The 14095-nt window shown below is 45.7% G+C and overlaps 1 protein-coding gene across 1 annotated transcript in view; it reads right to left on the bottom strand.

Annotated features, from left to right (window-relative positions):
- The window catches only part of CELSR3 (cadherin EGF LAG seven-pass G-type receptor 3), a 169046-nt gene that overhangs the window by 103343 nt on the left and 51608 nt on the right, over positions 1–14095 (bottom strand). Inside the window, exons 3-11 of the mRNA XM_015427973.1 lie at positions 13655–13877; positions 11670–11785; positions 8743–8831; positions 7152–7309; positions 3533–3696; positions 2648–2773; positions 1484–1653; positions 637–822; positions 207–317 (exon numbers count right to left, since the gene is read on the bottom strand). Coding sequence (XP_015283459.1) covers positions 207–317; positions 637–822; positions 1484–1653; positions 2648–2773; positions 3533–3696; positions 7152–7309; positions 8743–8831; positions 11670–11785; positions 13655–13877 — 1343 coding nt within the window. The remainder of the gene's footprint in view (positions 1–206; positions 318–636; positions 823–1483; positions 1654–2647; positions 2774–3532; positions 3697–7151; positions 7310–8742; positions 8832–11669; positions 11786–13654; positions 13878–14095) is intronic.

The raw sequence follows: 14095 nt of genomic DNA, 5'->3' as shown, positions 1-14095 counted from the left end.
CGATTGTTTTCTCTGCAAGGAAGCCCTGCCTCTCAGTGACTCAAAGCACCAGTCCAGTGACTCAAGACATACCTATCCAGAGAGAACCTGTCCTTGGAAAAGGAGATACCCGCAAGGCATTTGATATGGGGATTTTAATTTCCCATTTGTAGATGTTGGCCATCTCTGAATTACATCATGAACGAATGGAGCTTGTGGGAACTCACCTGGATGCAGCCCTCCAAACCACGATGCACTTTACCAGAATCAAAGATTCCCCCAACATGGAGATGCTTAACTTTCAGACCATGCAACTCATTTCCAACAGCTATGGTGTCCTGAGAAAAGAAAACAGAAAAATGGGAATTTCACACACATGGTTGCTTATATCGCTTGCTTACAGATTAATGTCTCACCTTCCTGAAAGCCTTGTTCCATAAAGGTCAGAAGCAGTAACCAGAGTACTGCTGATTCCATAAATTCCTAGCCATAGGTCAGGAAGAGCACCATCTAACAGTGACCACACATTTATACGAGCAAGAGAGAGCCAAAGAAAATGCAGTCTTAAAGTGAGGAAGGGAATATGATCGACGGATTATAATTCAGCCCTATGCTTTCCCACAGCATACACAATGTGCACCCACGCACAGAGCTCACCTGGTAGAGTCCAAAGTCCAGATTGAGAGTGATGATGTAGCGTGTCTCTCGGCTGCCGCGTACATCTTGTAGCTGAAGTTGTAGGTCATGCCATTTCCCATCATTCAGCTGCATGTGGTCCACGAGGAGCTTGGTGATACGCCCGGAGCCCCTGTTCACCATGAAGGAGAGCAGGCCGGAGTCCAGCTAAAGATATAACAAAACCAAAACAAACCAAATTCTTCCCAGTAAGCAAGGCCGAAGCAGCTCATGTTAGCCTAACTCCTTGTTCCTAATAAATAAATAAATAATTCATCACAGATGCTTTACGTATTAGTAGGGACGGGTGCTGAGTTCAGGCAGGCCTAAACACCTTCAGGATGAAGGTTTGGCCCTCTCAGCTTTATACTTAGTAGTACTTCGCGGTGGTATACAACATTGTAAATTGCATATCCCAAAGGAGACCCATTGTTACATTACTTGAGAGGCAATGTGTAGGAACCCTTGCTGCAGTAGCATGCCATGGGTCAGTGTTAGAAGGCCTTCTTTACATATAGAAGGTCCCTGGCTCAATCCCTCTAGGTAAAAAAAAACCAAGGATCAGGTAGTAGGTGATATGCAGGACTGCTGTCTGAGACCCTGGAGAGTTGCTGCCAGTCAGAGTAGACAATACTGACATTGATAGACTTATGGTCTGACTCAGCATAAGGCAGCTTCGTATGTTAAGTTGCGTGTTCAAAGCTGTTCCTTGTCCTGTAGCCACAGAAGAGCTCCATTTTCCTTAACAGGGCACAAACACATCTCAGGACATTGGCTACCAGCTTTGGTAGCAGCAGAGTATTCGATGGTATACTGACTGGCATAGTACCTGGCACAGTAGGGTGGTGTACTGGCCTGCATGAGCCTGAAGCAACACTCCCTCCAGTTGGCGTGTCCGGAATGCTAGGCCCATATACCAGGGAGTGGAGATTTTCACTTCATTCTTGAAGTCCCAGTAAAGGATGCTGTTGCCTTGGAAACGGTGAGGATGGTGCATGACTGGAAAAGGAAGAGCACAAAGGATGCAAGAAGGATTCTCACCCCCTCCAGAGACTTTTATGCCATTAAGGACATGTCACTGAATTGGGCCTGGAAAGAGGGGTAGAAGTTTATCCTTACATAGCATGCTTAGGAAAACAAGAGCCTTGATCAGATTACTAGTAAGAGTCTGATAGATCTAGGTTGAACTCTTGGGAAAGTAGTCCATCCTGAACTCTGGAAAATCTCTGCAAGCTGCTACTTGTTATAAATTTTGTACTACGTTGGTGCAGATGCCTGAGCAAAAAAAAAAAGGTGTATTGTATCATTGAAGAAGGGCACATATATATTTAAATGTGATCTTCTCTTTGAAACACTAAAAAATAAGGACTGGATCCTTTCCTAGTCATCACTGACATGTATTTTAAAGAATGGTTCGTGTACATGCAGCCTTCGTGAGCCATATGCATGTGTTTTGAAGTCAAATGTGTTTATCTGAGTATAAAATGTATCTTAAGAGGCTCTGATGAAAATGTGTGAGGCCAGATCAAAGGACCTCTCAAGCAGGAGTTCTTTATGGGTACCCAGAGTTTCACAAGCCAACACAAGGCCAATGTCCAATCTTCTTTTGTCAAGGAATTCATGTTATATCCAAGGCTTTCATGACTTCCCTCTGAAGAATAAGCCCTGTCATTCAAGTAGTCCACAGCCTAGCACTGTCCCCTGCCAAATGATTGTGAGGAGTTTCTATATCTTCCATACATGTTACCCTTAGTACCCAAACAACTGGGGCATTTTTACTGCTCAAAAGGAAGACCAACAACATAGCCTCTCTCTATAACTCAACTGCTGTTGCCATCATCTTTAGAAATCCTATCCCACTTCCTAACAGAGCCATTCCAGGGGCAGCACAATACCCTTAATTTAAGTCATCTTCTGAGGTGCGCTCCCATGAAAGCCCGGGACATCTCTCCCTCATTCACATTTGTTATTTCAGCCTCCCCCCCCCCCTTACCATGCTGGCAGTCCTTGCCTCCAAAGCCTACGGGGCACTTGCAGGTGAAGGTGGACCAGCCCACAGTGCAGGTGCCGCTGTTCTTGCAAGGGTTTGAATCGCAGAAGGAGTGCTTGGCATGGCAACCTAAGAACATTTCAGGTGAACAGCGCAAGTGAGACAAAAGAGCAGATTTTTACTTGAGGTGGCATCTTGTTTGACCTCAGCTCCTAATTTTATTAGGCTATGAAATCGGGGCCAAACTTCAGCAGTTCATACTAATAAAAGACAGGAGTATCTCTTGATGTCATAATTTACTTTCATTAATACATGGCTCTCAAGTGTTGCCTATCCTCCCAATTTCGGCAAATTTCACTTGCCACCACCTCAAAGGCCACATTCAGGGACCCAGGACCAGGCTGCATTACTGGTAGGTATATAGGCCTGAAGCAAATCACTAAGGCAGGACAGATTTGGGGTGGTGTCCCAAGAACTACTTGTAGGATACATTTTCAAATCTTTGGTCTATAGTTTCAGTCTATCCCCCGTCTTGTCCAGGCAGTGAATAAACACAGGTATCCAGATTAGAACCATGTTAGATCCAGCCAAGCCAGCATGCATTTTCCCTAGACACCTCTAAGAGCAAATAGGCATGCATTTTCCCTGAGCCTCTCTCGTATTCCAGGAGTTTTGACAGCCAGAGCTATGCAGCAGAGGGCCAGCTGGTTATAATTACAGTAATAACTTGGGAAGTCATTCCACAATTCCTCCATATGCAGATGTTTACTACACTCCTAAACCATCAAGCCAGCATAACAAGCTCTTTGTAACTGTGCAGTGGAAAGGGAGGGAAAAGGTGGGAGAGGAAGGGCCTTGCAAGGTCCATGGTTAAACAGACGACATTACCTGTGGAAGTCCCATTGTTTGCAATGTAGGAAGCCAGGTCAATGCGTTTACTGTCAATGTACAGATCTCTCATGCACCCCACAAACTCCCTGTGCTCAACAGGAAAATTCTCAGGCAGATTGGGGACCCCTCCAAGGAGCAAGGGCCCAGTGAGGTCCAGCGATCTGAAGGAAGAAAAGGCCCATAAGTGGCATTGGTGCAGTTTCCCTGCAGTGACTTTTTCACACCATGGGTCAGATTTCCACAACAGGTTGTCTTTAGCTAGGGATGGAAGACGGGTAGCAGGTTGTTTGGTTAATTCTCAGCATAGACAGGAAAATGCAGAAGCTACATGCACAGATTTTTCAGGGGGATAATAATGCAGCCATAGGACTTGGATGGTTCCTCAGCCAGGCATGCAGGATTTGGGAAGAACCATTGGCAGCCAAGACTGCGATGGGACATCAGACTTTCCAAACATGAACTGCTTCATGTACTCCACTCCTTCTGGATTTATTTATTCTGAGATAGGTGTATCAGCATGGCCTCTTTCCTCAGTTTTGGAGTTAGCATGTATCTTTAAAAAACACCAGTTGCGGCTTCTGAGTTTGGCAATTGACAAATTTGACTTTTTAGACCCTGCTCCAGCCACCTCCCTGCATGTGTTGCAAGAGAACCTAGTCAAGCCCTGAACACACACACACACACACACACACACACACACACACAAGACTTCAGTCTTTCCCCATACCGCCATGTTCTTAAGACTGAATTTTCCCCATATGCTCAGTCTCACATTCATGCTGCTAGATGTACAGAGTCCTTGACAATACTGTGGTTTCAGCTATTACCATGTACATGTAATATGACTCATTTTACAGGATTATCTCAAGGAAAACAGACATTTGTAAAGTGCTTGGAACATTCAATGATGGTTGTTTTGGTACTATTGTTATCGTACACCTACCAATAATTATTCCACAATAACTACCACATTCTCTTCCTGAATTTATAATCACTAACACAAATTTAGATCATGATTTGGATTTGCATGTTTTCACCCAGACTCTAACTCCTGTTGTTCAGTGAATTGGAATGGAAGGGGTTTTAGGATTCTTATACACAAGTTCCACTAAACTAGGGGTAGGCATCCCACAGCACATGCGCCAAACAGCAGCATACCAGGCCATTTAGCTTGGTACCCAGTGTTAGATCTCCATCCAAGAAAGCCAAACTGCCATGGCCACTGGTGCAAGTCTTCCAGATTTGCACAGCCACCACCTGAGTCCAAGGCAAATCCCTGACACACTGGGATTGTGCTGCTGGGCCTTATGTTGCTCCATGTGTGTCTGGTCAAATACAAAATGTGGGGGAGAGAGAGAGAGAGAGATGAAGGTTATACATATGTGTTCAACCTTCACTGCTACACACACATTTTGTTTGCAGGAACGCCAGCATCTTCACAGGTAAACATTGCATATATATTTTCCCAGCCATTGGGCTACAAATGTTGTCTACCCCTTGCAGTAAACATATTAAAAACTCCATCAACAGGAAGATCAGGAGCCTAAAGCAGTAAAGATCTTGTGCAGACAGAAGAAATGTGATGGTAATCCAGGAATGGAGGGAGACATGGGATCACACCAGCTGGCCCCCAATCCCAGCCATTTTATTGGGAAATCTTCTTTCCAGTCCAGTTACCTTTACTGGCATGTAAAATCTTCTTTAGATATCTGGGATTTTCTACACAGAGTCTATATTCATCAACGTTTAGGGGAGCAATGCTCAGAATTCTCCTGAAATCTACTCAATGGGGCTTGCTCCCTAGGAAAGCATTCCAAGGATTGCCCTATGAACCATGCAGAGAAATACTTAATCTGTGCACAGTCTGCAGGTTCAGTGCAGAAAATGAGATCAACACATGCAGGGCAGCAGTTGAGCCAGCAGGTGCAACCCCACACCCCATCCATCAGAGGGTTATCCCCACATATTTTATTGTCTGCCCAGGGGTGCCATTAGGAAAAACACAACTCCCTGTAGGGAGTCAATCCAACCTGAAAAGGTAAAGGTCCATACACAAAACCTTATCCTGTTATGCTGAACTAATTATTAAAAAGGTAAAGGTAAAGGCTCCCCTGCTCGAAAGCCAGTTGAGTCCGACTCTAGGGTTGCGCCGGTGCTCATCTCCGTTTCAAAGCCGAAGAGCCAGCGCTGTCCGAAGACGTTTCCATGGTCATGTGGCCGGCATGACTAAACACCAAGGCACACGGAACACTCTTACCTTCCCACCGAAGTGGTACCTATTTATCTACTTGCAATTTCTTGCTTTCGAGAAAGGTTGTATTTATTATTATTATTATTATTATTATTATTATTATTATTATTATTATTATTATTATTATTATTATTATTATTATTATTATTCCTTTATTGCTTTTCCTCCTCTGAGATGTCTAAAGCGGGTTACATATATTATACATATCTATTAGGATAGTGTCTCTTGGGATAAGGTGGACATTCCTCTAATAGGTAAGAACAACTGCAGGGGAGAACTTTCAGCTGTATCTTCACTCTTGTTCTTATTTGCTCCTATCTTTCTCCATCTCTCCCAATGTTAGCTGCCCTCCTGGGCTTTGGCCTTGAACACCCTCAACTGCAAATGTCCTCCATTCCAGGGTCAAAGCCCCTGACTGCTTTTCTGCTTATGGAATGTCACCAATGCCGTCTGAGCCCTCACACATGGGGCAAATCCACTGCACCTGACAGATCAAGCATTTGGAAGGTTCTTTGCCCAGCATAGCGGTGTGTTCACTTCCTTTTGTATACTCTGTTGGGTGACACAAACTGCATCTGTGCATTTTTAATGCCTCCGCAGCCTGGGCTAGAAAGGCAAAAATCTGGAGACAATGACCTGCACAGATCAGCCTCTGTTTGAGGCTGCGATCATATGCACAATTAGACCTCACACAGGTACGAATGCCGGGCAGATTTAAAGGGAGCGATCAGACAACAACATCTGGGAAGCATCCCGCAGCCATTGGCCACAGCCAAAGACACTGGGGAAAATCCAGTAGTAAACAGGTTGCGAAGGTTAACCAATGGACTTTCCCCTGTCTGATCACCCCAGCACAGCACAGTCTGATCAGGCCATCCCAACTCCATGTCGTTGTTTCCCCCCACCTCTGCAGTATGCACATCATCGCAAACTCCATAGGGAGCCCTTAGTGCGGTTGTGCGGTTCATCGATTCCTCGTTTAAGCGCATGGGAAACAAACAGCACAACCCCCCCCACAACTCACCTGCAGTTGCGTCTGATCACACACTGACGGGCTGCACCTGCAGCTTCCAAGGGAGGTGTGATCTCGCAACTGCAGGTCAAACTCCTCCGGAGGAAATAGCCTCGCTTCCCCCCCCCATTTTATCTGGAGAGTTTGACCACACCCTAAGTCTTTGAGAATCTCTGATCACTTGACAGAGGGGTGTGGGTTATCACTGATCACATCACGGTAGTCTGCGCTTCCCGTTATTCAGTCTGTTGTCCGATCCCCACCTCAGTGTGAACTGGAGACATAACTGGGGAGTGGGGGGGGGAGAACAAGTGTGTCATCTTTTGAATGTTCCTCTTCTGCTCATTACTCACTTTTTGGAACTGGACTGAACCCCTTCTGCTGCACAGGAGTAGTTCCCAATCTCGTTGCCAAACTGCAGTGCCACAGATGCATCACATTTGTCCACCATTAGGATTGCCACCTTGTCTTTGGAAGGCCCCTGAACTGAACCCAGGGAGCTGATCTTGGGCTGAAACAATAAAGCAAGGACTAAGCAAGCATCACCCTAACACCAAAGCTTCGTTGCCCCATTGCACATTAATTAAAGCCAAGCTACACATTCTGGGAAAGGGTGTAGTGTGGTTCTCTGCATACTGCACACACTTTGAAATGCAGATGAGGGATCATTTATATAAACAAATTAAAACAAATTGAGCATATCTAAAAGTAGCACTTGATAGAAATGGCTAGCCTAAAACCTCTCTTTCTGATGTTCTAATTTTCCACAGGCAGAGAGTTTTTTTAGTATGGGGCATCCAATCCCACATCAAAATAAAACAGTAAAGATTCAGAGATGTTCTCCAAGGTAAAGATCTTGCAAACAACATAGAACGATGTTTGCCTTATCATCATTAATTGTAAAATGCTAGCCATTCTCATGACATGAATGAGAGTCTAAAACCTGGCAGTCACATACCTACTGACAAGCCCAGGGAAATGTTGCAAATGACTCAAATCAGCTGCAAATTCTCCTACTTTTCATACAGACACAAGTGAATGCCAACAATCACATATATGTCACTGTCATCTAAGTTAGTTTTCAGAAATTTGAAAAATTCATCTTGGATTGTCCTCATTCATACATGAATGTCAACAGTCAGCAAATTTTGGACATTCGCTGTAAATAAGATCCCTGACATCACTTCTGGGCTGACTCCTCTGCAAGAGCATGAAACCCAGCCTTTGCATCCTGATATGGTGGAAGTCTCTCAACTAGACAATAGGGAAGAGGCAGGTTGTCACAATGAAACAAATAAAAAAGTTGGAATCATAGAATCATAGAGCTGGAAGGTACCTTCAGGGACATCTAGTCCAACCCCATGCACAATGCAGGAAATTCACAAATACCTCCCCCCCACACACCTCCAGTGACCCCTGTTTCATGCCCAGTTGAGAGGATGCTGGCCAAGAAATCCAAGAGCAAAACTGCATGTTACAAAGAAGGGGCTACTGTCAAAAATGGCAGCTTGAGTTGAGTGCCCCCTCCCCATCTGATTTAACTTACCCCAGGTCCTCCTGTCCTTAGGTGTATTTCCCAGTCTCCACCACTAGAAACCAATGATATAGAACAGAAGGGGAGAAGCATGCATCGTGATGACAACAGGACGCAGGATAAGTTGAATTAGATGTTATGGGATGGGGGGAATTTGACACGGTTGCTATTTTCTATGGCAGCCTTGTGTTTTTTTGTAATATGAAGTCATGCCTTAAATAGTGGTTTAGTGAATTGGCTGTCCTGAACACAACAGCTACCAGCAAGAGGGGGAAAAAATTACAACCTGCCAATGCTCCTGAAAAGGGACAGCAGAGGAAACAGCTGGTATTTGCAGCTTGCTGGATCCAAACGCAACTGAGAAACTGAAAAGTCATAGTAAGAGAAAGCAAAAAGATATTGGCACCTACCTTGTTGTAATAATGAAGCTGCACTGTATGCCACTGCCCATCACTCACACCTCCTGGCACATGCGGGGTAACCACAGTGCTTGACTCACCTGCAAAGCAGAGCACTTTTAAAAAACCATCAGTGCACTGACAGCCAGCCAGATAGACTTCATTAAACCCTAAGGGAGCACTTCAAATGTGTGGCAGCAACATTTCAAGACATTTCCAGAGGGCTGACACATAACCAATGACACTGCATTACAAACAGAAGGGTAGGTAAAAGCGCATAACTGCGAACACCAGCATAATAGTATGTAACCTGCACACAGGCACACAAAAACACAACAAAATAAACAGGCTCCTTTGTTATATATGCTGCGATGTTGATTTAGTGTTTTCAGCAACTTTTTTTGGCGGGGAGGAATTGATAAGGCACTCATAAGCAATGTTCCCTCTAAGCTGTGGAGTCTTGTGAGCAAAAAATCTACTTTGTGAGCTACTGGCGTTAAAGCTGTGAGCGAGCGGTTTGGCCGCTGCATAAATTAGTTTGCTCTGGAGCCCTCCTTCCTGAGCTAAAGCAAAAATGTGTGAGCTGGAGGCTAAAAAACTGTGAGCCAGCTCACACTAACTCAGCTTAGAGGGAACACTGCTCATAGGAACGTAAGAAGAGCCATGCTGGGTCAGACCAAAGGCCCATCAAGTCCAGCATTCTGTTCACGCAGTGGCCAACCATCTCAACTTAAATATTAGGAGAAGGCATGAGCCCCTGTACCTCTAAATGTGTGGGTTTTAGGTTTTTAGAACCACTTCCTGCTTTGGTGTTAATCTTTGCAAACAGCAGCGCTTGATATTGTGGGAAAATAGTCCCCACAGCCCAAGAACATTGGCTGTAAGTAAAACTTCTAAAGGTGATTCAGTGTTAAGAAAAGATCGATAGATTTCCATTACACTAGTTGGTACAGCTTGATTCTCTTAATTTGAATAGCCCCTGTGGTACAGGATAGGACTAGGGTTGGGCAGAGCCAGGTTCCAGACCCCACTTGCTGTGAAACTGACAGGGTGACCTTGTGCCAGCCATTCTCTCTCACCCTAACACCTCATAGGGCTGCTGTAAGGAGAGAACGGAGGAGGGAAGGATAATTATGCATGTCACCCTGAGTTCCTTGGAGGAAGGCAGGATAAAAATTGGGTAAATAAAAACACTGGCTTGATTTGCACTTTAAAGAAAGGCAGAGGAGACCATAAATAGCACCCTAAAAACAAACAAAGCACCAAAAGTCCAGCCTCACGGTGTTGATCGGAAACTTTCCTTCTTCCTACCAAGCAAGGAAGCTGATGCGCTTAGATTCCTCGCCTGCACACTTTGATTATTATCAGCTGAGATGCTTTTAGAACCTTGGGGGCGATAGCCATTTCCTTCAGAAGCGATATTAAAGACACTTTACATCTGACCACTGGTTTTTGAGGTTGGAAAATCCGTAAAAACAGCTGACACTTCAGAGAGAACCAAATGAACAAGGGATGTGGTCAGATGTTTTGGTACGTTGCCTGGATATCTGACTTTGAAACCAGAGCTTAAAACAGAACCTGGTTTCCCCCACTGACGCAGTTTGATCATTCATCCTGACACTGAAAGCATGCTTAAATAGTCCTTTGAGATATAATCTAATTTCACTGTTCATGACCTTTGAACCAGATGCGGTGTGAACATGCACATATGCACAGACATATGCACCCAAATGCTGCTGCGCATACAAATATGCCCTCTCATTACCTCTAGCATTCCATGCTTTTTCAAGCCAATGCACTCACATACCCTATGCCTGTGTGCATGCATGCCCTCCTAACTTCCTACTTTATGCTCTCTTATTCAATCACATTATCCCATGTCAAGCACAGCATAGCACTTTCCACACATATCATCCTTCCAGTGCTAATGGCTGAATCCACAGGATGAATACTTATACAACATATAGAGCCCACAATCAATGTATTGACACACAGATAAAGTTCACAAAGAGACACAAACTGACCAATTAATGTGCAGATCCCAACACCCAGTCTCCCTTCAGGCAGAATTAACAGAGCTCCCGGGCTGAATCTTGTTTGTAAGGTTGCTGACAGGATTTTCTAGACCCAACAAATTGTGTTCAGCCCCTCCCACCTCCAAGGGGTAATCCCTGGCCTTACCCCCCTCTGAGTCTGGGAATCCATCGGTACTCCCCCACCCCCACAGGTTCACTGGTATCTGGTATTGCAGCCCCGTATCCCTAACCTCGCTTTCTCCTCAACCAACACATAAAAGAGAAAGAAAAACCCATGTGTGGCTTCTCTCCCCCCATCCTATTCCATCCTTCTAAATTGTAATATTTTACACTCCATAATAGAGTATTCTGCTCTTCATGCTGGCCCAATTCCCAATAGTCTAAGCTTTCCTACGGTTAGAAATATGACCACCATTTGTGAGAAAGGAATAGTCACCGTATTCTGATGCTTTAAAGGACCCCACGTACAAGAGAAATAAAGTCTTCTGAAAGAATTAATCAGTTGCTGTTCAGTTTTACTAGGACCATATTCTGTAGTCTACTCAGCATGATGAGTAATTTGGTCTTTGTTTATTCATTTATTCCTTACCTTTCTCCCCAGTGGGGACCAAAGCAGCTCACATTGGTTTTCTGCCCTCCACTTTATCCTCACAACAAAACTGTGAGAAAGGTTAGGTAGAGAGAGTGTGCCTGGCCCAAGGCCACCCAGCAGGCTTCCATGGCAGAAGTGGAGATTTGAACCTGGGTCTCCCAGATCCCAGTCCAACGCTCTAATCATTAAAGCACCCTGGCTCTCACTGGGGCAATTCCTTTTCATATACTGCTCTATTCTGCCTTCATTATAGCTTTCCCCTTTTGGAAGCTCTTCCGTGAGGGTACCGTAGTCTCATCGGCCGTACCCACCTGTGGAGTACTTCAGCTGCACCTGCCCGTCCACAATCTCTACAGCCAGGAAGTCATGCTTCTCATTCAGACGCCCATTGTAGATTAGGAGACCACTGTCCTCTAAGGTGGCGAATCTAACACAAGGAATGCAAGTCAGATGAAAGGAAAGAGTAAATACTTCCATATATGATTAATTGGATCAGATGCGCAACCACATTTTAGCACAGCCAGCATCTGAGATGAATGAGAGCTCTCCTGGGGAAAGGCTTCCTCGCAACTCACTTATCTGATACGATTGCCTTGGCAAGAGGGGAGCTATTGCTGTTGCAGAAGCATTTAACCTTGCGGAGCAGTCATTAATACCAAGTAGGGTATTTGGCAGGACTCTAAGTACTTAAAAGATCAGCAAATATTTCATAGGCAAAGTGCATCACAGCTGCCGTAAGCCAGCTAAAGCGGCACCTGTTGCATTCTGATTATCACAGGTAGGAACTTCGCTGCACCAAAGGGAACACAGCATTAGAAACCCTTGCCAGATTAAAAAGGCACACCCACTGAGGAGATATTTGGCCACAACTCATTCCTCTGACTGCCCAGAATAAAAGAGAAATCCCGAGCAGTATGAAGACTGTGCTTTAGGCAAAAGACTGTCCACCACAGCCCCGTAGAGGATCATCAGTGGGCAGGTACAGGTTGTGGATCTGCCAGCCATTTTACAAGGGCTGCTGCTCTGAAGGAAAAGTACTCAGCACCACTCACTCTGCCAGGCTCCAGTGAGGAGCTAAGGGGGAACGACAAGGCTTGCCCAGAGATGTGTAAGGAAGGCCTGGCTGCTTTCTGAGAAGCAGTGTCAGGATAAGGTGATTTTGAGCAGAGAAGCAGCAGGGGGAAGGGGGTTGCTTCACCCTTTCTGGTCCTGCTATTTTTACTCTCAAAGTCTCCTTTCCAGAAGTTGCTTCCTGCCCCCCCAGCAAGCTTCCAGGAGAGGATTCAAGAGGGCAAGTGCATCTCTAGGTCCTGCAAAGGACAAAGCAATTCCTTCAGGAGGGGCGTCAGGGATAGAGAAATGACCATCACTTGGAATTTCCTCATCCCAGAACGCTTTTTTCATTTGAAAAACATCAATAGGAGCTTCATGTTCATGTAATGCCTCATTAGGCTCAGAGAATAAGCAGGAACAACCTAGAAACAAAACTGCCTGAAAACAGAAGGTGCTCCAGATTCTCAAGAGGAAGGGCACGATGGAAGGGTTTTGTGCAATTACTAAGCAGGTGGTGTTGCCTTAGGGTGGCCAGCCCCAGACTGGGGAATTCCTAGAGATGTGGGGCACAGAGCCTGGGGAGGGCAGGGCTTGCGGAGGGGAGGGATATTGACTGGGTTTAATACCACAGAGCCTGCCCTCCAGAGCTGCCCTCTTCTCCAGGGGAACCGATCTCTGCAGTCTGGAGATCTTTGTCTGGAGTTTTTGGCTGAACGGTAGAGTGTCCCCCCCCAGCGACACGCCCAGTGCGATGACATCACTTCCGGGTGACGTCATTGTGGCACGCGTGCAAAGCATGTGCACAAGAAGGCTCCGGAGAGAAGACTGGAGCCCCACCACCACCAAAAGGCAGGGACCTGGCAACCCTAATCGTAGGGCTCTTTTTGTAGCAGAGAGTCCTTTGCATATTAGGCGAAACACCCCTAATGTAGCCAATCCTCCAAGAGCTTACAGAGCTCTTCTTACAGGAGCTACTGTAAGCTCTTGGAGGATTGGCTACATTAGGGGTGTGTCTCCTAATATGCAAAGGAGTTCCTGCTACAAAAAGAGCCCTGATAGTGAGCCTTGACTCTCGAAAGCTGATCCCCTGAAAACCTTGTTGGACTCTGAGGTGCTCCTGGACTCGAATCCAGCTGTTCTACTGCAGACCAACAGGGCTGCCCTGTGAAACTATCTGGATCATCCAAATTACTCCAACCGGCTAAGCACTGCCACGGCCCCCATGACTGTAAGATAAACTTACGAGAGGGAGAGGGTGAGGTGGAACCTCTGGCGCAGCCCTCGGAACATGATGAAAGACTTGGGGGGGAAGGAGCGTGTGGATACTTCACAGTAAGGCTTTTCGAAGCCCCCGGGTGGGCACTGGCACAGGAAGCCGCCATCTGCAGAGTTGGTACAGGTGCCTCCATTCCTGCACACGCCAGGGACACAGCGGCTTGTCCGGCTGTCCACTTCACAATTGTCACCTGTTAGGAAAGAGGAGGGGAAAACAGATGAGGGGGGTGGGGCTTCTGGATATAGAAGGGGCAAACCCTGCAGAGAATATCAGACTCCAACTCCTGGCCTGGATATTGACACGAGAGGGAGATACCACGTCTTATCCATATTTTCCATCCATACTTTCAACCATGTTTGTATGGCTGCAGTGAGGTCTTTAACTTCCCTCAATCTGATACATGCTTCT

The sequence above is a fragment of the Gekko japonicus genome, unplaced genomic scaffold (assembly GCF_001447785.1).
Source record: "Gekko japonicus isolate JY-2015 unplaced genomic scaffold, Gekko_japonicus_V1.1 scaffold980, whole genome shotgun sequence".
Taxonomy (NCBI): Eukaryota; Metazoa; Chordata; class Lepidosauria; order Squamata; family Gekkonidae; genus Gekko; species Gekko japonicus.
This window is presented reverse-complemented; position numbering and strand designations above follow the sequence as displayed.